Source organism: Nycticebus coucang, chromosome 6 (assembly GCF_027406575.1).
Source record: "Nycticebus coucang isolate mNycCou1 chromosome 6, mNycCou1.pri, whole genome shotgun sequence".
Taxonomy (NCBI): Eukaryota; Metazoa; Chordata; class Mammalia; order Primates; family Lorisidae; genus Nycticebus; species Nycticebus coucang.
Genome location: NC_069785.1, coordinates 56241066 through 56268893, shown reverse-complemented (window position 1 = coordinate 56268893; position 27828 = coordinate 56241066). Strand labels below are relative to the sequence as shown.

Genomic DNA, 27828 nt, shown 5'->3' with positions numbered 1-27828 from the left:
TTTGGGGAAGGAATTTTCTGTCTCCTAAACACACGAGATGACCTGTATTAGAATAAATGGCATTTTTTCATATGTCTGTAAAGAGGGAGGAATATATTCTGTATGTGACCAGAGGATTGGAGGGGGAAGGGTCTCATACGGTATTACTGGATCAACTGTGAACAATACCCAGGTGTCCTTCCTGGGTTCAGGGTCTATTACTGAGCAAGAGAGAATGCTAAGCTACAAACTCTGGCCAGAAAATGAGATCATAAAAAAGATGCCTAGGTATAACTTGGTGAACTATGAACTATTAGTAGCTGGAACGTGACAATTCCATTTTCTTAATTTTTTGAAGTAGTTTCATGAATTGTTGCACTATCTATTTAGGAAAAGATATGCTTAAGTTATTGATAATCTACCCCAAGAAAACTATGGTATGTATAGGATTGATTCAGATTACAGATACCCTGTTTCCCCGAAAATAAGATATCCTCCGAAAATAAGACCTACTTACAGGAAAGATAAGATGTCCCCTGAAAATAAGACCTAGCACATCTTTGGGAGCACACCTTAAAATAAGACACTGTCTTATTTTCGGGGAAACAGGGTAGTAAATTTTATCTTGATTTCCACAGATATGGTGCCAAAGTGCATTTCCCACTAAAGAGGTCCAGGTTGTAGTGATCTCATCAATCCGTGTACTGAAGCCCACAGCCTAAAGTCTAGTTTATGTGGCCAGTATCAAAATGTACTCTAATTATCCCATGTCTTTCTAAATAGAGAAGATATCAAGTGCTCTTGAGTAATCTCCAAGAGAGCATTCTGTTGACTTTCAGATCTGGTGGTCGGCCAGAATGAGAGGGGTGGACAGGTGGTAACCTTGGCCATAGAGAGCTAATGGCTCAAGAACTCATTCTTGCTTCATGGATTTCATAAAGCTTGTGGCCTTACTGCTGTCAGTTTCCTCAATTAAGATGCTGTCTGACACCAGTCAAGACATTGGGTTCTTCCTCCTTTCATGGTTTAAGCAAGCCGAATTCCTTTACACTCCTTTAGAGCTCAAAATTGAGTTGCAGGATAAGAATATTGTTAAATTTGTACAACATAAGGAACTAATACAGACTATAGGAAGGCCACAAACAAGTAAGAATACAGAAGAGGCTCTTCTCACACCTGCTGTCTCTCTCCATGTCATCTTTGAGACGTTTCCCCCCAGTCACCCTCTGGTACTTCTATTTTTTTTAGAGACAGAGTCTCACTTTATGGCCCTTGGTAGAGTGCTGTGGTGTCACAGCTCACAGCAACCTCCAACTTCTAGGCTTAGGTGATTCTCTTGCCTCAGCTGCCCAAGTAGCTGGGAGTACAGTGCCTGCCACAACACCTGGCTATTTTTTTGTTGCAGTTAGGCCAGGGCCAGATTTGAACCCGCCACCCTCGGTATATGGGGCTGGCACCCTACCCATTGAGCCAGGTGCTGCCCACCTCTGGTACTTCTAATACTGTCTTGGCATATGTTTTATATGTGACTCTTAGCTTACATATATTACAAAAGTTATCAAAGTCTTATAAAATGGCTAAAAGGTATAAAACGTTGTTTGTTGATTTCATAAAAAAATGCATTTTTCCAGGCTTCTCCCTCTTCATTTTCTTTTTCTATTTACCTTTTCTCTCTTCCTCTCCCAATTCCTTCCCCAGGGCTCACATGAAGTTTTGTTGTGATGGAAAGGAAAAACAGAATCAAATTTGGCATGTATTTACAAGACAGGAAATGTACAGACAGTTGAGTAGAAATCAGAGACAGGATTGCTAATTCCACTATCTGTTTCAGGGTGTATAGATGATTCTTCATTGACACTGGGGAAGGGGTAGGAGAGATGGATGTGGTTTGGCTCTGAACAACGAGGGATATTGAAGACAGAAACACAAGAATGTACTAGCACTGTCATGGAGAAACAAGGACCTCCTCTTTTGAAAGACTTCTCCAGTCTCAGTTTTTCAGAATAGTAGAAGTTGTGGTATTGAGAGGGATTATAGTACTATTTCATTTTATTTAAAAGATATTTTTAAATATTTATAGGAAAAGTGAAGTAAGCAAATCCTTCTGAAAGACCTTGTGATTGAAGGCTCATATGTAAATATACTCTTCAGGTTCTTAGAGAGGAAATTAGTATTCAGACAGTAACAAATTCTCTTGATAATTAAAAATTACCCTCCCTATAATATTATAATTCAAAAATCCCTTGGAAAGTCCTTGAAAGAGGCAGTTTCTGGAAAAAACAACAACAAAAAAAACAATATAGAAAGTATCCAGTATCTACTCAAAATGCAAAGATGACCAATTTTAGCTAGATATTTACATCACATGCACTTAACAAACACATAGATTAATTCTGTTGCTTTGACAAGGATGAAAGTCCATATTCAGATGTGAGTTAGGAAATCAAATTGTTACAAAGTGATGAATACTGTGGGTAATGACCAGTTGCAGAATCTGTAAGACTGTAAACCAAAATAAACCTCCAGGCTCATAACACTATGTTATAATACATGTTTTAATTAAATTAGAATGCAACTTTATTTTCTAAGGTAACTATTTTATTTAATTGGCCAAGTTATTATTTTTAGTCAACTTAAAGACATAGTGTATCCAAGGTAATAGAGAGAGAGTAGTCTATGGATATCTTTTACCATAGCTGGGTTTGTGTGTGTGTGTGTGTATGTGTGTGTGTGTATGTGTGTGTGTGTGTGTGTGTGCAGTTTTCGGCCGGGGCTGGGTTTGAACCCACCAAAGGGGCATATGGGGCTGGCACCCTACTCCGCTGAGCCAGAGGCGCCGCCCCACAGCTGGTTTTTATAACTTATTTAAATGACTATGACATTAGAATAGGAATGTGAGCAATTTTTAACATATTTATTTTAAGGACATTGAAGTTATAGATGTGATAGAAATAACAATCACTTGGGAAAATAAAAATAAAAATGATTCATATATATTATTTTGCAGGAGCTTCAAATTTAAAATAAGTAACAGATGTATTCAACAATTCATTTTTAAAAAACGAGAGTATTATAACACAGAACTTAAAACTTTTTGCCTAAAAATAACTAAAGATACATTTAAATTTTGCTTCTCTCTATAGTGTACACAAATGTAAATTTCAATACTTATAAAACATCTAGAATGTATCTATATGTATACAGATATATATATGAATATATATAAACCATGCATGACCTTTGTTCTACAAATGACACTTCAAAAATTTTAATATGCTATGTTCCCTATAGTATTATTTACAATGACACAGAGATAATTTTGAAAAGTCACCAATAGAAGAATGAATAAATAAATATTATATAAATATTTGCAGATATCATCCTCATTTAAAAATAATGAATTGGGAAGTTTTGCAAGGATGTTGTTAAGTGGAAGGCGGGAAAAGAAAAGAGAAACAAGCAAGATGCAGAGGAAATATGGCATTATGATTAAGATCACAGCTTGGGAATTGACAAACTGAGCTCGAATACTGGCTTTGCCACTCATTAGCTCACACTAAGGAAAAGATTTTCAAGCGTTTTTCACTTGGTTTCCTCAGATGTAAAACAAGGATCAAAACAGTACTTACCTCATAGGGCCATTGTAAGGATTAAATGAGTCATTATATATGAAACAATTATAAACAGTACCAGGTCAGCATTCAACTAGTACTTATTATTTAGGTACAGAATGACTTAATGTATGTTCAGATGCACAGCAGTCACAATGCAAAATTACTTATCTTATATAAACATAAATGTGTATGTAAGCACACAGAAAAAGGCTGATGAATATTCATGTCCAAGGGATACAAGTTTGCAACTTTTAGCCTGAAAGAGGATGCGCCTTCAGTATTTTTCATGAAGAATAGAATTCAGTCACTGTTTTTGTGATTAAATTTTAAATACTTAGATAACTCCATTAAATGTAATAGTATGCAACTATGAAAAATAATGCTACAGAATATATTCAATAAGTTATTGACACGAAAAAAATGTTCATACACAAATCACTAAGTGCAAACAAGATCAAAAGATACAGTACAATAATTATATTAATATTAATTTATGTAATACGTGTTTGCATTTGTATGTAGAGTGATAAGGTTAACAGCTAAACTGGCTAGATAGTTTTGACTTACATATCCATGTATAATTATACATTAATTATATATTCATAGTGCTAGTTTTTGATCATAACCACATCTCTCATTGTTTTTAAAGAAAGTATTATAAAAGATACTTTTTGTGAAAACGAAAGGCAACAGTGAGGCTAGCTGATGATAACATCAAGCAACATCCTGCATTCCAAACGAATATGTTGAGAGCATAGCCAAGTGTAATCAAGGAAGAAAATGAATTAGAAAGGTTAGGAATGTACTTACCCACCACACACCTGGAGCGAAGAGAATTTGGAAGCATCCAAACCATTGCCACTTACTATTCGAGCCTTAAAAGAAGGAGAAAAAAAAAACAAAGCAAACAGGTTTTTAGCACACTACAGCTGTACGTATGTGAATTTGGAACACGGGGCAACTACTGCACACGAAACACCTAGTATGACAGATGCTAAGCAGGGGCCGCTCCAAGTCAAAGCTACTGTGTTTGTATGAGTGGAAGTTTTCAAATTAGCTTTCCGCGTTTACACAAAAGCATTGGCAGAGTTCAGGAAAATATATCATATTCCAAATACTATTTGCCCTTAAAAGTTGATATGTGCAGTGAAGATCATGAATCTGTCAGGAAGGGCATGATTAGCCAGACTTGAGAACAGATGCTGTGTTTGACCGCAGCAGACCCCCAGGTTGGCAAGTGTAAGCTAGTAAGCAAAGCTGGCAAGGTGTGACCTCTTCAAAAATGCAACAGATCAAGAGCACACTTAAAGGACAACCAAAGAATGGAAAGCTGGGGTAACATGCACATTTCACAACTAAAATAGAGGAACCAAACAGGTCTCGTATGTCACAAACAAACAAGGACAGAAGACAAAGATCCCTCGGGAGGGGAAGAAAAAGCAGGATTTAAAACCTTTTCATCCACAGAACTGCTATCTGAAAGAGAATCAGGAGAAGAAGGGATAGATGTTAGATGAAGTACTTTCTTAAAAACTCATTCAAACATAGACATGAACAAAGTGTTAACATGTTACCTCATTTAAAATCATAGTTTTAAGGCTGAACCCCAAGGAAACAGGGATAGTTGGTTCTCATAACGTAAAGAGCTGAAAGATGTAACAGAAAGCTTGAAAAGTATAATAGGCTGATTATGGGATTTAATGAACGATAACATGGCATATTAAGAGAAGAATTCATTGAAGAATTAAAAGTCTCGGGCTCAAGCTAGGGCTTTGTTAGTTACTAAGGACACTGGGCAAACTAACAAGTTCTCTCAAGTCTAGGTCGATCTCTAAAACAAGGTCATAAGTATTTTGCCTGATTGTTTTACAACATTATTGAATGGACCAATTAAGATGAATATTTATGAAAGTAAACCTCGGGTGACTGTATAATTAAAGGCATTATTAAGGGATTATTTACTTGTGTATCCTCATTTCTTAGATCTTGAGAGATAAACAATTAAATTGACGCCACCTGATAAATAAGAAAACTGATGCCTGAAGGGGACAAGGACTTGATTGAGATCCCCAAGTGAGTGAATGTCAGAAGTGGTACACAAATCCTGTTCTGTTCTCTCATCTGGTGCTCTTTAGACCCAATGTTTCAGGCGAACTGAACAAAACAGTGAAGGGTGATTGGTCTATAGTCTTTAAATGCAGTTTAAGATAAATCATAGGTCCAACAATTTTTAATTCCAAGTGCTCGTGGACCCACGTAGATGAAAATAAACCCCTGAGAGTTTTTCTTTAACCAAAGTCTAAATATTCCAGGGTCGTAGGACATGATACATTACTATCTTACACAGTACTATTGCTCTTAAACTTAATTATTTAGCTTTATTAGCATAAAGTTGGAGAAACTTCTTTATGAATATGTTGGCAGAATGCTAGAGCTGGAGTGATCTTGGAATTCAATTTCCAAATCCCTTGCTTACATAGATGAGCCCCAGAAATATGAAAAGATTTGCCCAAGGTCATGTAGCTCATCACTCTTACTGATAAAAATCTGAAATGAATTCATTTACTTGACTCCTTAACCAACAGATTGCTCTTACTATATCTAAGTGTTTTTGTGAAGATTTTACAATATTTCAGGATTATATCTTCAAATACAAAACAGGGAAAAGTACATTGTAAAGTAATGAGAGACAAATTTATGGCCATAAATACTTTAGAATATTGTAGAAAATATAGCACATAAAATTCAGCATTATTTCAGAAAAATAATATATTATACCCCAAAAAGTTTTAATCCAAGGATGATGTAAATCATGGAATGATTAATTTCATATAATGTATCAGTTGGTCATAAAATACATATCTGAATAGGTACCAAAGAGTCATTTGACAAAATTTGAAAACTTTCTAAATAATTTTTTAAAAGCCTTTAAATGGTATTTTAATGGGTTTTCCTTAAGTTCAATATGCTAAGAATATGTTAATTTCAGAGTCATCAAATTATATGTAAAATATTAGGGCATTGCCATCATTGTTAAAAGAAAAAAAAATCATTTTATTTCTGGAAATTCTGGCCAAAATATTAACCCTAAACAAAGATGAACAATATAAATATTAGAAAGTAGGATAAAAAGTTGTCACTATTTTCAAGAATTATAATTTTATATCTAGAAATAAAACCAAAATAAAATCCCCTGGAAAACTATTAGGATAAATAAAATAGTTAAATAAACTATATATGCAAACCATAAACAAAATAATACTGTTATTTCCTGTATACTAGCCATAGGTAGTTGGAACTCTAATGAAGTCTAAGATCTAATTTCAAATAACTAATGCTTTGAAGAAGCAATTTGCTTTCCCTGACTCCCATTCATGTCTGTCCTCCATCTCAACCATCCCACAAGGAAATATAACCTTCCAAGGTCATTATGCTGTACAGCTGCTAAATCTGCTAACACACAACTCATCAAGGTTTCATTCATTCATTCAGTCACTGAATACATACGTACTAATGATCAAGGAGGAATTTTTGTTCATTTTGACTCCTTTCTTGTCTTCCTGCTATATTCTCCCCCGAAATGTTTCTAGATACAGATATGATTATGCTACTCCTCTTTTTAAAACTCAACAACCATTACAATACCATCTTGAAAGAACATCAAATCCATGCCTACCGCATCTCATGACTTACCATTCCTCATTTCCCTCCTAAATTATATCACAATTATACTCTCCAAGTTGCACGCTCTTTCAAATCTGTGTGACTCTGCATTTGCTATTTCCTTGCTCTAAAACAACTGTTCTCCTTCCTCATCTAGTTAACTACCTGGCATCCACAAAACTCAGCTGAAGAAACCCCCCCTCTTCTGGAAACTTGTCACACTTATTCTGGGTTTGTGGTCCTTATGCTGAGCATTGTGCACTGTGCATTCCTTTCTACTAATGCACATCCTCTGCCAGTTTCCTGATCTGCAATCTTCCTAGTATCAGAGCTCCTTAATGAGGGTGGTTGTTCAAAGCTCTTTTTCGTGGCTCGTTGCCTGTGGCTCAAGTGGCTAAGGTGCCAGCCACATACACCTGAGCTGGCAGGTTTGAATCCAGCCCAGGCCTGCCAAACAACAATGACGCTGCAACCAAAAAACAGCCGGGCGTTGTGGCGGGCGCCTATAGTCCTGGCTACTTGAGAGGCAGAGGCTGGAGATTCGCTTGAGCCCAGGAGTTGGAGGTTGCTGTGAGCTGTGATGCTATAGCACTCTACCCAGGGCAACAGCTTGAGGCTCTGTCTCAAAAAGAAAAAAAAAGCTCTTTTTTTCTCCAATTCCTGAAGTACAGCAGATGACCAATAAGCTTTAGTCCATAAGTAACAACTCACACAGTTGTTAAGTATCTGTAACATTCATCTTATCATATGCCACCAAGTTCCATATGTATTAAATAAATATAAAATAATTAAAGTAAAAAAGACAAGCAAAAATAGAAATACTCATTTAACTGATTTTATAATAGCCTATTTTATAATTAAGCCCATTTTATAAACTATACATATAAAATGAGAATAGATGTTCAAATTTGAGAAAATATTTTACAAATTAGAATGCAATAATTGTAAATTAAGCATGAAAAAATATCTAATTTATTAAAAGTACGCCTAATTATTCATCTGATGACAAAATTAGCAAAGATTACATTAATTTTAATGATCATTCCAAGGCTGTTGAGAATACCATGAATCGAACACTACATGAATAGTTGAAGAGAGAAGAAATAATAATAAAGTTTCAAAAACTTTTGGTGATGTCTATCCATATAGTTTTTGGTAAGAAAATTCCCTTTTTGGAAATTGATAATAAGAAAATTATTTTTGTTATGTGTTGAATTATGTACTCTCCCCCAAATTTATATACTGAAGCCTAACCTAATATCTCAGAATGTGGCCCTCCTAGAAAATAGGGTCTCTGTAGACATAATTAGTTAAAATGAAGTCACATTAGAGCAGGGTGGGCTCCTAGTCCAATGTGATTGGAGTTCTTAATAAAGAAGCAATTTCGAGACAGGTGCACACACAAGCTGTATAGCCTGGTATACCACTAAGATTGGAGTGAGGCAGTCACAAGCCAAGCGCCTGTCAGAGACGCACAGAGAAGCCCAGGTAGATCCTTCCATAACACCTTCAGGGGAACATGGCACTACCAACCCCTTGATCTTAAACCTCCCACCTCCAGAACTCTGAGAAAATAAACCTCTTTTTATTCTAAGCTGCTCAGTTTCTGATACTATGCTATGACAGCCCTAGTAAACTAATAAAATTATAAATACTGAAAAATAAAATTCATGTGAGATCATCATTACTTCATTTTTTGTGTGTTTTTTTTTTTTTGGCCGGGGCTGGGTTTGAGCCCGCCATCTCCGGCATATGGGACTGGCGTCCTACTCCTTGAGCTACAGGCGCCACCCCATTACTTCATTTTTTATCACAAAAAGATTGAAGAAACATAGGCAATCAAGTCTATGATGATGGACTAGTCTTGATGGATCACGTCTAGATGGTATGAGTTGAAAATTATGTTCCATGACCTTTATGTAGTAATTTGTGGTCATTAAAATAAATACATTTAAAGACTATATAAAAATTTGAGAAAAATCTATGACTTATAAAATGAAAATAAAGAAACACATGTTTATAGTCTAATAGTAAATATGCAAACCCCCAAAACAGTTATACATAGAAAAACCTTGAAAAGAGCATCTCCAGAATGTTAATAATTGTGCAATTTCGGTAGTAGAATAAAATATTCATTTTCTACTCTTTTGCATCTTCCAAGCTGCTTTTAATAACCATTTTTTTTTAATTTAAATGTGACACAATATTTTATCTCATGGTACCAGAATACACATTCCTCTCGAGAGTACACGGAACAATCTCCTGTAACAGATTATGCTGAACAGCGAAAATAAAACTTAACAAACTTAAAGACTGACATTGTATCAAGAATATTTTCTGACTACAATATATCAAACTATAAATCAGTAACAAGAATTTTAGACTGCACACAGTGGCTCATGCCTGTAATCTTAGCACTCGGGGGAGCTGAGGCAGGTGGATTGCTTGAGCTCAGGAGTTCAAGAGCAGCCTGAGCAAGAATGAGTCCCTGTCTCCAGTAAAATAGTAGAAAAACTAGCCAGACATGGTGGTGGAAGACTATATTCCCAGCTATTCAGGAGGCTGAGGCTAGAGGATTGCTCTAACAGGAGTTTGAGGTTGCAGGGACCTATGGTGCCATGGCATTCTACCCGGGAGACAGAGTGAGACTCTGCCTCAAAAAAAAAAAAAAAAAGAATTTTAGAAATTCACAAATATATGGAAATTAAACAGACTGGAGGAGGTGAAAGATCTGTACTCTGAAAACTTTAATGGTACACTAAAATCTATTGAACACTGATGAAAGAAATTGAAAAAGATACAAATAAATGGAAAGATATCTGTGTTCATGGATTGCAAACGTTTATACTGTTCAAATGCCAAAGTACCTGCAGATTTAATTTAATCTGAACAACCAATAAGAAAGAGAAGAAATCAAAAACTATCTTGAGATAAAAACGGAAATACAGCGTACCACAACTTAAGGATACAGCAAAAGAAATTTTAAGAGGGAAATTTATAGCAATAAATGGCTACATTAAGAAAAAACAAAAAGATCTCAACCTAAATTTACTTTTCAAGAACTAGAAAAAGAATAAATGAAGCTCTGGTTAGCACAAAGAAGGAAATAATAAAGACTAGAGCAGAAATGAATTAGAGACTACAAAAACAATGGAAAAAATAAATGAAAGAGTTGTTTTTTAAGGTATAAATAAACAAAGGTTTCAGCTAGACTACCCAAGGAAAAACAAAAGACTCAAATAAAAGTACAAAAGAAACAGAAGATATTACAACCAGTTCCCCCAAACAGTAAAGATAATAAAAACACAAAAGATAATAAAAACACAAAAGATCATAAAGACTTATGTGAGTAATTATATGACAATAAATTAGATAATCTAGAAGAAATAGATTTATTTCTATTTAAATCTATTTCTAGATTTGAGGTTAAATCTACTTGTAGATTTATAGGTATATAGTTTCTAGAAACATATATGACTAAGACTACTAAGTCATGAAACATGAAGAACTAGAAAATTGGAATGGATTTAATAACAGGTGAAGATATTGATGATGTAATCAAAAACTTCTCAATAAAAAAAAGACCAGAGGGCGGCACCTGTGGCTCAAAGGAGTAGGGCGCCTGCCCCATATGCCGGAAGTGGCAGGTTCAAATCCAGCCCTGGCCAAAAACTGCAAAAAAAAAAAAAAAAAACAGAAGAACAAGATGGCTATCACAAATTTAAAGACTTAGTGTCAGCATTTCTCAAACTTTCCCAAAAACCTGAAGAGGAAGGAACATTGTCACTTCCTTTTATAAGGGCAGAAATACTCTTACACCAAAGCCGGACAAGGATATAACAAGAAAGGAAAATTACAGGCCAATATTTCTGATAAACATAGATGGAAAAACTCCTCCACAAAATACTAGCAAACCAAATTTAACTGAACATTTAAAAGATTATATGCAGTGTACCTTCATCAAGAGGGATTTATCCCTGGGATACAGGATGATTCAACATACGCATATCAATAGATGTGATAAATCATATTATCAGACTGAAGAAAAAAATATATATATACTATAATTACCACAATAGGTGCAGGAGAAGCCTTTAACAAAATGAAACATCCTCCTGTCATGATAAAAACTCTCAACACATTAGTTTTAAATTAGTGGTTCTTACGCTTCCTAATGCCGCAACCTTTTCATACAGTTCCTCATGTTGTGGTGACCCCCAACCATAAAATTATTTTTGTTGCTACTAGCAACGAAATATATACACTAAAATCTATAGAACACTGATGAAAGAAATTGAAGAAGATTGGGCGGCGCCTGTGGCTCAAGGAGTGGGGTGCCGGTCCCATATGCCAGAGGTGGTGGGTTCAAACCCAGCCCCGGCCAAAAACCACAAAAAAAAAAAAAAAAAGAAAAAAGAAATTGAAGAAGACACAAATAAATGTAAAGATATCTGTGTTCATGGATTGCAAATGTTTACACTGTTCAAATGCGAAAGTAACCTGCAGAGTCAATGCAATTGCTATCAAAATTCCAAGGCTTTATTTTTCAAACACAAATAAAGAAAAATTGTAAATTCATATAGAACCACAAAAGTTTCCAAATAGCCAAAGTAATCTTGATAAAAAAGAACAAAGCTGCCTGGTTTGTTGTACCCTTAATGAAGCTCCAGCAATAATTTTTTTTTTTTTAAATAAAGCTGGAGGCATCACACACCCTGATTTCAAATATTACAATATTTGTATTACAGTACAATCAATACAAACTAGCATCAAAACAGACACATAGACCAATAAAATGGAAAAGAGACCCAGCCCCCCCAAACCCACACACACGGTCAATTAATCTTTGATAAGAGTGTCAAAAATACAGAACAAAGAAAGAAAATCTTATTCAATAAACAGTAGAAAGAAAAGCATATGTCTATATGCAAAAGAATAAAATTAGACCTATGTATTGATACCAAATATTAAAATTAAATAAAAATGGGTTAAAGATTTAAATATAAGACCTGAAACCATAAAACTCCAAGAGAAAATTTTGGGATAAAACTTCATTGGCAATGATCTTGGCGATGATTTTTGTTTTTTTTTTTTTAAATATTAACACCAAAAGCACAAGCAAAAAAAAAAAAAGTTAAAAGGACTCTCTCAAACTAAAGAGAAAGCAAAGGAAACAACCAGCAAAATGAAGACAACCTATAGAATGTGAGAAAATAGTCACAAACCATATATTAAATATAGGATATCAAAAATAAACAAAAATGCATATAATTCAATAAAAAATAAGTACTCTGATTTGAAAACTGGCAAAGAACCTGAATAGACTTAAAAAAAAAAAAGAATGGCCAACAGGTATATGAAAAGGTGCTCAACATCACTAGTCATCAGGAAAATGCAAATAAAAACCTCCATGAAATTATTACCTCACCCCGTAAGGACTGTTATTATCAAAAGCACAGGAGAAAACAAGAAACAAGTGTCAGTGATGGTGTAGAGAAAGGGAGCCCTGTACATTGTTGGTGGAAATATAAATTGAGATAGCCATTAAGAAAAACAGTATGGAAGTTCCTCCAAAAATTAAAAATAGAATTAACTACCATATGATCCAGCAATATCACCTCTAGGTACAAATCCAAATAAAGAATCTCAAGGAGGCATCCGCACTGCTATACCCACTGCAGCATTACTCACAGTACCAAAGATAGGAAACAACCAAATGTCCATCACTGAAAAAAAATGTGGTGAATATGCTTCTGTGCCACAGAAGCATAATGTAATACTATTCAGCCATAAACAAGAAAGAACTCCTGCCATTTGCAATAAGATGGATGAATCTGGAGGACATTATGCAAAGTAAAATGAGATAAAGAAAAATAAAATTGTATGTCACTTATATGTGAAATCTAAAAGAAAAAATGTTGAACTTACAGAAGCAGAGAGTAGAACAGTGCTGAACAGTAGAAAAGTAGAACAGTAGGGCCAGGGCTGGGAGATGGAGGAAAGGTGGAGTTTCTGGTCAAAGGGTATAGACTTTCAGTTATAAGATGAATAAATTCTGGGAATCTGACATAGAGGAGGGTACTAAAACTCTCAATACTATTGAAATTTGCTCAGAGTAGATCTTAAGTGTCTTCATCCCACAGACACACACAAAATGGTAAGTATAGTAATGAATTATTAAATACTTCACCTTGTGTATGTACATCAAATCTCCATGGTTTGACATTTTCAATATGTACAAATTTTATTTGTCAATTATACTTTAATAAAGTTAGAAAAAATAAAAAGTAACTAAAAAATGACTCAACACGTGAAAGGCATGCATATTACTCTAGGGGTAATGTACTCTATATAAAAAATATATAAAAATAAAAACACATCCATATACATTTTTGCACATCATCATATATATGCTTATATAAACATATACATGTTCAAATATAAATATACATAGACACAAAGTCTTTGTTCTCTGATAAATTGCCTTTCATTGTACATAAAGGTGTTCTGCTTAGCTAAATTGTGGGTAAACCTCTGAAATTACAAGCTGGATACTCTGTGTAATGCTGCCCGTAGTGTTCCTTGCCTAGGAAATCATATCATCTCATAACATGGTCATTTTGTAGTTCAGCAATTTAATGCCATTAATGTGGGCCCATGGTGTGTCCATCTACTTTATGGTGAAATCTCTCCTATAAATGGGATTAAAGTGTGGCTCCAGTGGCTATACATTTTTAATGTCTCAGAATTCCATAAACTATTTAAAAATTAAAAAAAAAAACAATAAAATATTTACTACATGAACAGCATTATTCCATTCCATCACGATACACAGGAACCTATACCCCTGAAATCCTGAGTATATAGGACTGCGTATCACACATGTGTGTCACCTGAATATTATTAGACTCCTCAGAGGTGCTATCATGAGCAGCCCTGAACAGGATATGTCAATGTGACTTAGGGCAACACCTCACCTCCTCAATCCTCAGTTTTCCCTCATATATAAGTATACTAAAATAAGAAGGTTTGATGAGCAGCTAAGCTTCTAGCTCTCAGTTCTATAATTTTGCCTTAGTGTGTGTAGTTAATTTTTGCTGTAATAAGGAAAATTTATGCACTATTACCTCAAAAATAAATATTTAAAATTAATACTTAGTGTCTAAATGTAAAACGTAATCAGTTAACAAAGTCCCAAAACATCAGATGCTGGAGTGAACGTAGAGAGAAGGGAACACTTCTACACAGCTGTTGGGATTGCAAAGTAATACAGAACTTTTTGGAGAATCCTCAAAGATCTAAAAGTAGACCTTCCATTTGACCCTGCAATGCCATTACTAGGTATCTACTCAGAAGAACAAAAATCATTTTACTACAAAGACATTTGCACTAGAATGTTTATTGCAGCTTAATTCATAATTGCCAAGTCGTGGAAGCAACCTAAGCACCCATCAACCCATGAATGGATCAACAAACTGTGGTATATTATATACTATGGAATATTATTCAGCCATTAAAAAAGATTGAGACGGGGGGTGGGGAGGGAGAGACAAGATGGCGGACTGAAGCAAGCTTTCAACAGAGGCTTCCGTCCAGAAGGAGAGTTAAGGGACAGGAATTCAGTAAGTATCCTGGTGGACTTAAGCCACACCAAGAGAGAAGGTTGAAGAACGCACATCAACACCACTGAGGCAAGCTGTGATCACAAGGACGCAAACAAAAGGTACAAAATCCACCACCAAGCAGACAGGAGTCCCCCTCCCCCATGAGACCCGCTCAAGAGCCCCACAATTAAACAAACGGGCAGAAATTAAAGGCCCTCCCACTACACTCCACGGGAGAGACCTTCTAAAAACTGGACCTACCTCCCCTACTTGGGTGCCATGGCGTTCTCCTGCTGGGCATAAAACTGTATAAAATTTAAAAATCCTTTGCTGGCAACCCTGAATCCCCAACACTCCCTTCCCGCTCACTGAGGTCTGGAGGCCTGTCCCCCAGGAGTTCGGATTTTTGGGTGATTTCTCAAGGGGAGTGGACAGTCCCTGAGTTGCAACTGGTCAGCGCTGACTCTGAGGCACGCGAGTGTGGAGAGGGCACCCGGCTAAGGGTGAATCACGCCTCAGCGGCACTTCCCTGTGGTGCAGTGCAGCAGCCCTCCCCGTGCACCAATACAGCCAGACATAAAACTGAATGAAAATCTAGCTTCCCCCCCACTCTCACTCGGGGTCTGGGGGCCTGTCCCCCAGGAGTTCTGATCCTTGGGTGATTTCTCGAGGGGAGTGCACAGTGCCCGAGCCGCGACTCTGAGACACGCGAGCAAGGAGAGGGCACTCTGCTGAGGGGGAGTCAAGCCTTGACGGCACTTCCCTGCAGTGCAGTGCAGCAGCCCTCCCCGGGCAACAATACTGCCGGGCACAAAACTGAACAAAACTCTAGCTTCCCCACTTAGCTCCCAGCACTCCCCCCACTGAATGAAACTCTAGCTTCCCTGCTGAGCGCCCAGCACTCCCCCCACTGAATGAAACTCTAGCTTCCTTGCTGAGCGCCCAGCACTCCCCCCCACTCTCACTCAGGGTCTGGAGGCCTGTCCCCCAGGAGTTCGGATCCTTGAGTGATTTCTCAAGGGGAGTGCACAGGGCCCAAGCTGCATCAGGTCAGCGCTGACTCTGAGACACATGAGCGAGGAGAGGGCACTCTGCTGAGGGGGAGTCAAGCCTTGGCGGCACTTCCCTGCGGTGGTGCAGCAGCCCTCCCTGGGCAACAATACGGCCGGGCATAAAACTGAATGAAACTCCAGCTTCCCCCCCCACTCTCACTCGGGGTCTGGGGGCCTGTCCCCCAAGAGTTCGGATTCTTGGGAGATCTCTTGAGGGGTGTGGACACAGCATAAACTGCGACCACTCAGTGCTGACTCTGGGGCGCGAGACAGAGGAGAAAAAGGTCGGCTGAGTGCCCACACCAGAGCGGCAGTTCCCTGGAGGCAAATCAACAGCCGTTTTTTCTTTAACAGCAAAACGGCTCACTTCTGGATATTATGAAGCCATACACCCTGTCTCCCTGGGCAACCAGAGGAGGCCACCAGTGAGCAAAGGATTTCCTGACACTGCTCACAAACCCGGGAAGCTTCCAGGGCAGGGCCGACTCAGAGAGGTAATTGGACACAAACCTCCAGCAGCAAAGACGTTTGAACTCAGAACAGCCCGTCTTCTGTAGGCGATTTCAGCAGAAACAGAGACAGAACCCCGCAAAGTTGTCTGTTCTGTTCTGTTAGCAACATCAATCAGGGACGGGGCTAAGCCTGAGTGAACACCTCCTTCGCATCACCTGCATCAAGCACTCAAAGATGTCAGGCCCCATCTCCTCCTGCTAGATAGCGGCAGACTGCAGGGGCCTGGCAGACTTCCTTGCAATTCAGGCAGGTGCAAACCCCTGGAGTATCTGTTCACTACGGGCAACTGGGTTAGTCATCTGCAGAGATACCAGTGACTGGGTCCGACGGAGGGGCAAAGTGGGGAAGAAGACGTCAACCTTCCCAGACTGCTCTATTTGCTAGGTGGCTCCTCCTGACTCCACGCTGCACTGGACTAAGCCATATCAGAGGAGTCACCAGACCCCTGTGATCCAGTTCCCAGAGACCTCTTGAACTCTCCCACCCGAGACAGGTGCTGATTGAGACAATTCATTTGGACCTTTTGAACTGAACTAATAGACTGAGGACTTTCAAGGCGGTGCCCTGGGTATGTGGTTGTAGGAAGGTTTGATTCTCCTTTTCCAACTGGTGCCAGAGGTGGGCAGGCGGGGTGACTTAATTGCTGGTTTTTCCACACAGCTGAGACTCCAAGCCAGAGTAAACGTTACAATAGGATCGAACAGAAACCAGCTGAAAACAAGACAGAACCACTTAGCCCCACCACACAAGACAGGGCCCCAGTTTCTCAGGCCACAACACTGTACGGGCCCTTGATAAAGCCCCAGGGGAAAAATCAAAGGGAGTAAAATAACCATGGGGCGGAATCAGCGGAAAAACTCTGGTAACATGAATAACCAGAATAGATCAACACCGCCAAGAAAAGATACGGCAGATGTGATTGAAGATCCCATTCATAAACAACTGGCTGAGATGTCAGAAATCGAATTCAGAATTTGGATTGCAGATAAGATTAATAAAATGGAATTAGGAATTTGAGGAGAAATTCAAAAGTTGTCTCAAGAATTTAACGAATTTAAAGACAAAACCACCAAAGACTTAGACACACTGAAGCAAGAATTTACAGCCCTCAAAGATATGAAAAATACAGTAGAATCCCTCAGCAACAGAATGGAGCAAGCAGAAGAAAGGATTTCTGACATTGAAGATAAAGTCTTCGAACGCTCCCAATCTATCAAAGAGGAAGAGAAATGGAGAGCAAAAACGGATCACTCACTCAGAGAACTCTCAGATAATTCGAAAAAAAGCAATATACGAATTATTGGGATTTCTGAGAATGATGAAGTGGCCTCGAAGGGCACAGAGGCCATTCTGCATGAAATAATGAAAGAAAATTTTCCAGACATGCCTAGAGAATCTGAAATTTAGATAGAAGACAGCTTCAGAACCCCAGCACGATTCAACCCCAATAAGTCATCCCCCAGACATATCATAATTAGCTTCACTAAAGTTAACATGAAAGAGAAGATTCTCAAAGCAGCCCGGCGAAAGAAAACTATTACGTACAAAGGGAAGAATATGAGAATAACTGCAGATCTCTCTGCTGAAACTTTTCAAGCCAGAAGAGGGTGGTCATCAACTTTTAATCTCCTAAAGCAAAATAACTTTCAACCCAGGATCTTATATCCAGCTAAACTGAGTTTCATCTATTATGAAGAAATTAAATACTTCAATGACATTCATATGTTGAAAAAATTTGCCATAAGTAAACCAGCTCTTCAGGATATTCTCAGACCTATCCTCCACAATGACCAACCCAATCCTATACCACAAAAGTAAACTCACTCAGAAACTTCGGATCAAACTCCAACTTCCACACTGGCGAAAGGATTAAAAATGTCCACTGGACCTTTGAAAAACTCGATACCCAAAATTCCACCAGACTTATCAATACTCTCCATCAATGTGAATGGCTTAAACTGTCCTCTAAAGAGGCATAGGTTAGCTGACTGGATACAAAAACTCAAGCCAGATATTTGTTGCATACAAGACTCACATCTTAACTTAAAAGACAAATAAAGACTCAGGGTGAAAGGATGGTCATCCACATTTCAGGCAAATGTTGCAGGTGTTGCAATTTTATTTGCAGATATAGTAGGCTTTAAAGCATCAAAAGTAAGGAAGGACAAGAATGGTCACTTCATATTTGTTAAGGGTAATACTCAATATGATGAGATCTCAATTATTAATATCTATGCACCCAACAAGAATGCACCTCAATTTATAAGAGAAACTCTAACAGACATGAGTAACTTGATTTCCTCCAGCTCCATAATCGTCGGAGATTTCAACACTCCCTTGGCAGTGTTGGATCGATCCTCCAGCAAGAAGCTGAGCAAAGAAATCTTAGATTTAAACCTAACCATCCAATATTTAGATTTAGCAGACATCTACAGAACATTTCATACCAACAAAATGGAATACACATACTTCTCATCAGCCCACGGAACTTACTCCAAAATTGACCACATTTTAGGTCACAAGTCTAACCTCAGTAAATTTAAAGGAATAGAAATTATTCCTTGCATCTTCTCGGACCACCATGGAATAAAACTTGAATTGAGTAACAACAGGAATCTGCATACTCATACAAAAACATGGAAGTTAAATAACCTTATGCTGAATGATAGCTGGGTCAGAGATGAGATTAAGAAAGAAATCGCCAATTTTTTGGAACAAAACAACAATGAAGACACGAACTATCAGAACCTCTGGGACACCGCAAAGGCAGTTCTAGGAGGGAAATTTATAGCACTGCAAGCCTTCCTCAAGAGAACGCAAAGAGAGGAAGTTAACAACTTAATGGGACACCTCAAGCAACTGGAAAGGGAAGAACATTCCAACCCCACACCCAGTAGAAGAAAAGAAATAACCAAAATTAGAGCAGAATTAAATGAAATTGAAAACAAAAGAATTATACAACAGATCAATAAATCAAAAAGCTGGTTTTTTGAAAAGGTCAATAAAATAGATAAACCTCTGTCCAACCTAATCAGAAAAAAAAGAGTAAAATCTCTAATATCATCAATCAGAAACAACAAAGACGAAATAACAACAGACTCCTCAGAAATCCAAAAAATCCTTAATGAATTACAAGAAGCTGTATTACAAGAAACTGTATTCTTAGAAATATGAAAATCTGAAGGAAATTGACCGATACTTGGAAGCACGCCACCTTCCAAGACTTAGCCAGAATCAAGTGGAAATGTTGAACAGGCCCATATCAAGTTCAGAAATAGCATCAACTATACAAAACCTCCCTAAAAAGAAAAGCCCGGGACCTAGATGGTTTCATGTCAGAATTCTACCAAACCTTTAAAGAGGAATTAGTACCTATATTACTCAACCTGTTCCAAAAGGTAGAAAAAGAAGGAAGACTACCTAACACGTTCTATGAAGCAAACATCACCCTGATCCCCAAACCAAAAAAAGACCCAACAAGAAAAGAAAATTATAGACCAATATCACTAATGAATATAGATGCAAAAATATTCAACAAGATCCTAACAAACAGAATCCAGCAACACATCAAACAAATTATACATCATGACCAAGTTGGTTTTATCCCAGGGTCTCAAGGCTGGTTCAATATATGTAAATCTATAAATGTAATCCAGCACATAAACAAATTAAAAAACAAAGACCATATGATTCTCTCAATTGATGCAGAAAAAGCTTTTGATAATATCCAGGAACCCTTCATGATCAGAACACTCAAGAAAATTGGTCTAGAAGGGACTTTTCTTAAACTGATAGAGGCCATCTACAGCAAACCCACAGCCAATATCATATTGAATGGAGTTAAATTGGAATCATTTCCACTCAGATCAGGAACCAGACAAGGCTGCCCATTGTCTCCACTGCTTTTCAACATTGTAATGGAAGTTTTAGCCACCGCAATTAGGGAAGAAAAGGTGATCAAGGGTATCCATATAGGGTCAGAAGAGATCAAACTTTTGCTCTTCGCAGATGATATGATTGTGTATCTGGAAAACACTAGGGACTCTACTACAAAACTCCTAGAAGTGATCAAGGAATACAGCAGCGTCTCAGGTTACAAAATCAACATCCATAAATCGGTAGCCTTTATATACACCAACAACAGTCAAGTTGAAAAAGCAGTTAAGGACTCTATCCCATTCACAGTAGTGCCAAAGAAGATGAAATATTTGGGAATTTACCTAACAAAAGACGTGAAAGATCTCTATAAAGAGAACTATGAAACTCTAAGAAAAGAAATAGCTGAAAATGTTAACAAATGGAAAAACATACCATGCTCATGGCTGGGAAGAATCAACATTATCAAAATGTCCATACTACCCAAAGCAATATATAATTTCAACACACTCCCTATTAAAGCTCCACTGTCATATTTTAAAGATCTTGAAAAAACAATACTTCGTTTTATATGGAATCAGAAAAAACCTCGAATAGCCAAGACATTACTCAGAAATAAAAACAAAACAGGAGGAATCACACTACCAGACCTCAGACTTTACTACAAATCGATAGTGATCAAAACAGCATGGTATTGGCACAAAAACAGAGAAGTAGATATCTGCAACAGAATAGAGAACGAAGAGATGAATCCAGCTACTTACCGCTATTTGATTTTTGACAAGCCAATTAAAAACATTCAGTGGGGAAAAGATTCCCTATTTAACAAATGGTGCTGGGTGAACTGGTTGGCAACCTGCAGAAGACTGAAATTGGACCCACACATTTCACCATTAACTAAGATAGACTCTCACTGGATCAAAGATTTAAACTTAAGACATGAAACTATAAAAATACTAGAGGAGAATGCAGGGAAAACCCTTGAGGAAATTGGTCTGGGTGAGTATTTCATGAGGAGAACCCCCCGGGCAATTGAAGCAGCTTCAAAAATACACTACTGGGACTTGATCAAACTAAAAAGCTTCTGCACAGCTAAGAACACAGTAAGCAGAGCAAGCAGACAGCCCTCAGAATGGGAGAAGATATTTGCAGGGTATATCTCTGACAAAGGTTTAATAACCAGAATCCACAGAGAACTCAAACGCATCAGCAAGAAAAAAACAAGGGATCCCATCGCAGGCTGGGCAAGGGATTTGAAGAGAAACTTCTCTGAAGAAGACAGGCACACGGCCTTCAGACATATGAAAAAATGCTCATCATCTTTTATCATCAGAGAAATGCAAATCAAAACTAGTTTGAGATATCATCTAACTCCAGTGAGACTAGGCTATATCACAAAATCTCAAGACCAGAGATGTTGGCGTGGATGTGGAGAAAATGCAAATTAATACATTCCTTTTGGAAAGATATATGGAGAACACTCAGAGATCTAAAAATAGATCTGCCATTCAATCCTGTAATTCCTCTGCTGGGCAAATACCCAGAAGACCTAAAATCACAACATAACAAAGATATTTGTACCAGAATGTTTATTGCAGCCCAATTCATAATTGCTAAGTCATGGAAAAAGTCCAAGTGCCCATCGATCCATGAATGGACTAATAAATTGTGGTATATGTATACCATGGAATACTATGCAGCCTTAAAGAAAGATGGAGACTTTACCTCTTTCATGTTTACATGGATGGAGCTGGAACATATTCTTCTTAGTAAAGTATCTCAAGAATGGAAGAAAAAGTACCCAATGTACTCAGCCCTACTATGAAACTAATTTGGGGCTCTCACATGAAAGCTATAACCCAGTTACAACCTAACAATAGGGGGAAGTGGGAAAGGCGGGAGGATGGGTAGAGGGAGGGGGATCAGTGGGATCATACCTGTGGTGCATCTTACAGGGGTAGTTGCGAAACTTGGTAAATGTAGAATGTAAATGTTTTGGCACAGTAACTGAGATAACACCGGAAAGGCTATATTAACCATTGTGATAAAAATGTGTCAAATGGTCTATGAAGTGAGTGTATGATGCCCCATGATCATATCAATGTATACAGTTATGATTTAATAAAAAAAAAAAAAGATTGAGACTTTACATCTTTTACATTTACCTGGATGGAGGTGAAATATATTCTTCTTAGTAAAGGATCATAAAAATGGATAAATAAATATCCAATATACTCCATACTAATATGAAATCAAAATATAAACAATTACATGCTCATAAGAACAATAAAATACTAATATAGTCCAGGTCAGGGGTAGACGGAAGCAGGAAGGTAGAGGAGGGAGGATGTTTGGCAGAAGGATGGAGGACATGAGGCGGGATCTCACCTAATGTACAGATTGTGAGGGTGTATAACACGCCCCTGGGTGAGGGGCTGTTCTACAAATGGAACTTTACCCTGGAAGTGAGAACAATGCAACCTAAAAATTGTACCCTCGTATCAATCTGAAAAAATAAAAAAATACTAAAAGAAACATAATCAGTTAAAAATGCTCTAAGATAAAATTTTTTAAATGTTGTGTTTCCTCCCTTGATATTTTATCCCTATTATAATGTGTTTTTGGAGAAATCTGAATGGAAGAGATCTCTAAGTTCATAAATAATTTGAGTTCTATCTCATCTCGCTTAGCAATTCCCCTATATCTCTTTGCTCTAAAGACCTTCAATGATAACACAGTATAAGGTTCACATCGGTGATAAAATTATTCACGATCTTATTGGAAAATAGTTTGCTTTATTTGCCACCATATCAAAAAGATATGAGTTTTAAAACCTCTGTAGTATCTCTGAACGTCATGACATGGCAGCTGAAAACAGAGCAGAGAAAAGCCAGTATGGTAATCAGAGGATTGTTGAATTGCCATTAACCTTTACAGAGCACCAACTGTGCGCTAGAAGGTCTGCAAATACCTTGTCCTGCTCTTTGTTGGATTCTTCTGTCTGGTGAGATATCAGTATTCAGGGCAGCAGAAGCACATGGACATGGAGCATATTTCAAGCCTAATTCTGGATAAAACTGGATAGTGCTGAGTGACAGATTAATGCTGGTTTAACTCATATGTCACACACCATTGATTGCTCACTTATAGTCTTCAGTGTAACCTGAAAATTGAATCACAATGACAATACACTATGATAAGAATAGATGAAAAATATGAACAAAGTGATAGAGGCGTGCAGAGAAGATGCCCTAACTTCACCCAAAGAGAACCCTGGGTTTGGAGAAAATTTACAAGGGGGTTTTCTTCACATGTATGAAGATATTCTTGGCAGAGGGAAGAGGATTTGAAAGGCATTGAAGCTTGACAGAGTATAATGTTAGGAACTAAAACAAGGGAGTTCAAAAGTAAAGAATTATACAAAATAAAATGTAGAGGAGTAGATTCATAATGTGTGAGTCCTTGTATGCCCTACGACAGGCCCCACAGCCATGGGATGTATGTCCAGACCTCCAGTGGTGCTGATAGTACTAAACCCTGGAAACACTGTGTGTTGTTGGTCTATCACTGAGACGGCCACTAAATGACTAACGGCGGGTGGAGTACACAGTACGAATATGCGGGACAAGGGAAGACTGATGTCCTGCGCAGGACAAAGCGAGATGCATAAGATTTCATCACATTTCTCAGAAGGGCACATCATTTAAAACATAAGAATTGTTTATTTCTAGAATTTTCCATATTTCCTTTAGGTAACTGAAACTATAGAAAGCAAAGAACAGATGGAGGGACTATTGTATTAAATCATTTGAATTATATCCTATTTGCAATCTGGAATCGCAGATTATTTTCAAGTAAGAGAATGACATGCTATGTGATTAGAATTTTATTTTATGTTTTTAAAAAATCCATTTCAGCCCTCTGGACAATAAGGCAGAATAAAATAACATGGAAGGATTCTGCTCCCTGATCCGCATATACAACAATTCTATACAAACACACAAATGCAAGGTGACATAATTTTTTAAGCTTTAAAAACTACATAAGTTCAAAATCAAATGTAATCTCCCAGTTACGACAAATGAAGCAGCAACTCACAACTAATGGCAAGTACAGTAAAAGCCCAGTTACTCATGGAACTGTTGAAGCATTTCATTTATTCATCATTCATTTATGATCTTTCAAGTTCTAGGCATTGTGCTAGAGAGGGCGAGGCAAGACTTGGAAGAAAACATAAATATTTCTATTCCTTATGCAACTTTTATATAAGAACTAAGCCCACACAATAAAGTCTGTACACAAGAAAAGGTAGAACTTTCTGGAGCTACCTGGAAAAAGCAGAAAGAATATAATATAAATACACTCATAAAATACAAATGCATGAAGTAAGAATTATCTATAGAAATGAAGAAACAACAAGGAAATTTTCTATCCATCTAAGGACATGAATGAAAAAAATCTACCTACGAGAAACAGGAACCTCAGGCTCATACCACATCTGGGGGTGGGCCCAGAATTCACACCAAATCTAAAAACATTTATTCTTTTCATGTAAAATACTATTAAAAATTAATGATAGGCTGGGCACAATGGCTCACAACTGTAATAGTAATACTCTGGGAAGCTGGGTGGATGGCTTGCCTGAGCTCAGGAGTTTGAAACCAGCCTGAGCAAGAGCAAGACCCTGTCTCTAAAACTAGCCGGGCATTGTGGTGGGCGCCTGTGATCCCAGCTGCTTGTGAGGCTGAGGCAAGAGGATCACTTGTGTCCAGGAGTTTGAGGTTGCTGTAAGCCATGATGCCATAGCCCTCTACCAAGAGTGACAAAGTGAGACTCTGTGTCAAAAAAAAAAAAAAAAAAATTAATGATGCACTTGGTCACAAAAGAAGCCTCAAAACATTCCATAAAAGTAATATCAAAAGGGCGGTGCCCGTAGCTCAGTGGGTAGGGTGCCAGCCACATACACTGAAGTTGGTGGGTTTGATCCCGGCGCAGGCCAGCTAAAACAACAATGACAACCACAACAACAACAAAAAAAAAATAGCTGGGCATTGTGGCGGGCACCTATAGTCCCAGCTACTTGGGAGGCTGAGGCAAAAGAATTGCTTAAGCCCAAGAGTTCGAGATTGCTGTGAGCTGTGACATCATAGCACTCCACCTAGGGTGACAGCTTGAGACTATTAATTAGTAGGATTAATTAAGCACTCCAATTTGTACAAATAATCAATACACTGAATCCCTCAGTGACATAAATGTATTTATGATCTATGTATAAATGACTTAATACAAAAATAAAAATAATTAAATAAATAAAAAGTTAAAAAAATGGTAATGTCAAAAGGTCAATTAAATAAGAAATCAATAATGGATTGGTAATTTTAAAAACACCAACAATGGGCAGCGCCTGTGGCTCAGTGAGTAGGGCGCCAGCCCCATATACCAGGGGTAGCGGGTTCAAACCCAGCCCTGGCCAAACTACAACAAAAAAATAGTTGAGCATTGTGGCCAGCGCCTGTAGTCCCAGCTACTTAGGAGGCCGAGGCAAGAGAATCACCTAAGCCCAAGAGCTGGAGGTTGCTGTGAGCTGTGACGCCACAGCACTCTACCAAGGGTGACAAAGTAAGACTGTCTCTAAACAAAAAACAAAAACAAATTCTTTTTGAATATTACATTTTGAAACTTATAAATATACCCTAATATGATTTATAGTAAAAAATCGCAATGGAAAAATAAAATATTTATAATTAAACTAAAATGCACACAAACATGCCACATACATACATATACTTGTGAAATAAACTTCATGTAATAGAAGATTGTAATCCCTAAATTATGTTTTAAATATAATAAAAACTACAACAGATGAGGTTAAAATACAACTTATAAAGCTGAAAACAAGAACCATAGTACAAACCTAAGGAGGTAAAAAAGGGTGGTAAATGTAAGTAGGAAAATAATAATGTAAGATTGTGATATAGAAAGTAAGTATGAACAAAAACATTTTTGTAACTATAATAAAAGTATAAAACTTTAGCAAGACATTAAATAAGATAGAATGTACATATAAACAATATCATTATGTAAAGGTATATAATCAAAGATACAGTGAAGATTGTACAAAGTTCTTAGCGTATGCTGCAAACATCTTTATGCCAATTAATGCTAAAACTAATGGGTAATTTTCTAAGACCCTCAAATTACTAAACTATAAATTTGCTAAAAGATATCAAAATTTACTCAGAAAATGGAAAAACTAAACAAATCAATAATTGTTAAAGAAATTGAATTGGTAGGAAAATCTCAAAAAATAATATCAAGTAGTTTTAAAGGTTAAGTTTTATCAAGTCTTTATAACATAGATCATCCCAATGTAATAAAAATTTGACTGTAGAGTTAGGATAGATGTAGAATTAAAACAGAAGAAAATGTGCCAAATTAATTCACCAAGGTTAGTGTAAATTGCAAAAACAAAATAGTATATAACAGCATCATAGATGAGCAAAGACCTGAGGAAAATTTTGCAATTAATCCAGCAATGTGCACGTGTGTATATCTAAGAGATTAAAAAAAAAAAATCTATTAGTGGAACTTCTGTTTCTGAGAAAAACAGACTCACTATCCCTGTTACTCCCACCAAATACAACTAAAAAGTCTAGACTTTAAAAATATAAAAAATACAAAAAACTCTAAAAGTTGTAGAGAAGAAGGCAGATTATTAGCTAGAGCTCTTGAGAACCAAACCTGAACTTTATCCTAAGGAAGCCACATTGAGGCTCACTTCCCTTCTTCACTGGAGGAGAATCCTAGTTGAGAGTCAGGATTTTCACCACTTCCCTTCCTCACTGGAGGAGAAGCCTCGTTGAGAGTCAGCATTTTCACCACTTCTCAGCAGTAACCAGGTCATCCCCATGAATTCAGTGGTGGTCATCTGGGAAGCAATAATTAGACACCCATTCCCCTCCCAACTACAGTGATGTAAGCAGAGACATAGGGGGAAACCTCAACTCCAGCAATAACACAAAGCCTTTGCCACTGGGGGTCTATGGAGGCTGAGTAGAGAGCCTGGACTTTGTACCACGTAAGTCAGAAATCAATCAGAGCCCCCCTTCAACCAACAGAGCAGTGTCAGACCATGCCTGCTGATACAAAAGAGTTAAATAAGACCCAAAATCTTAAATATTAAACCCAAACTGTCTAGGTTTCCAGCAAAAATTAGTTGTCACACCAAGTAAGAACCAGGGAAATCTTAAACTAAATGAAAAAAGATAAACAACAAACACCAGTGTGACCATACAGATGTTAGAATTATCTGACAAAGATTTTAAAGCAGCTAACATAAAATGGTTAAAAACAATTTCAAATATGTCTGAAACAAATGTAAAAAAAAAATAAAGTGTTAGTAAAGAAGTAGAAAGTCTCAGCAAAGAAACTAAAGATATAAAAAAAGAAACAATGGAAATTTTTTTTTTTTTTTTTGTAGAGACAGAATCTCACTTTATGGCCCTCAGTAGAGTGTCATGGCATCAC

General features: G+C 37.3%; 1 protein-coding gene across 2 annotated transcripts in view; it reads right to left on the bottom strand.

Annotated features, from left to right (window-relative positions):
* UNC13C (unc-13 homolog C) overlaps positions 1–27828 on the bottom strand; it is a 578086-nt gene that overhangs the window by 451352 nt on the left and 98906 nt on the right. For both annotated transcript variants that reach the window (XM_053595673.1, XM_053595672.1), the window contains exons 2-3: positions 5047–5069; positions 4404–4468 (exon numbers count right to left, since the gene is read on the bottom strand). In XM_053595673.1, coding sequence (XP_053451648.1) covers positions 4404–4468; positions 5047–5069 — 88 coding nt within the window. The remainder of the gene's footprint in view (positions 1–4403; positions 4469–5046; positions 5070–27828) is intronic.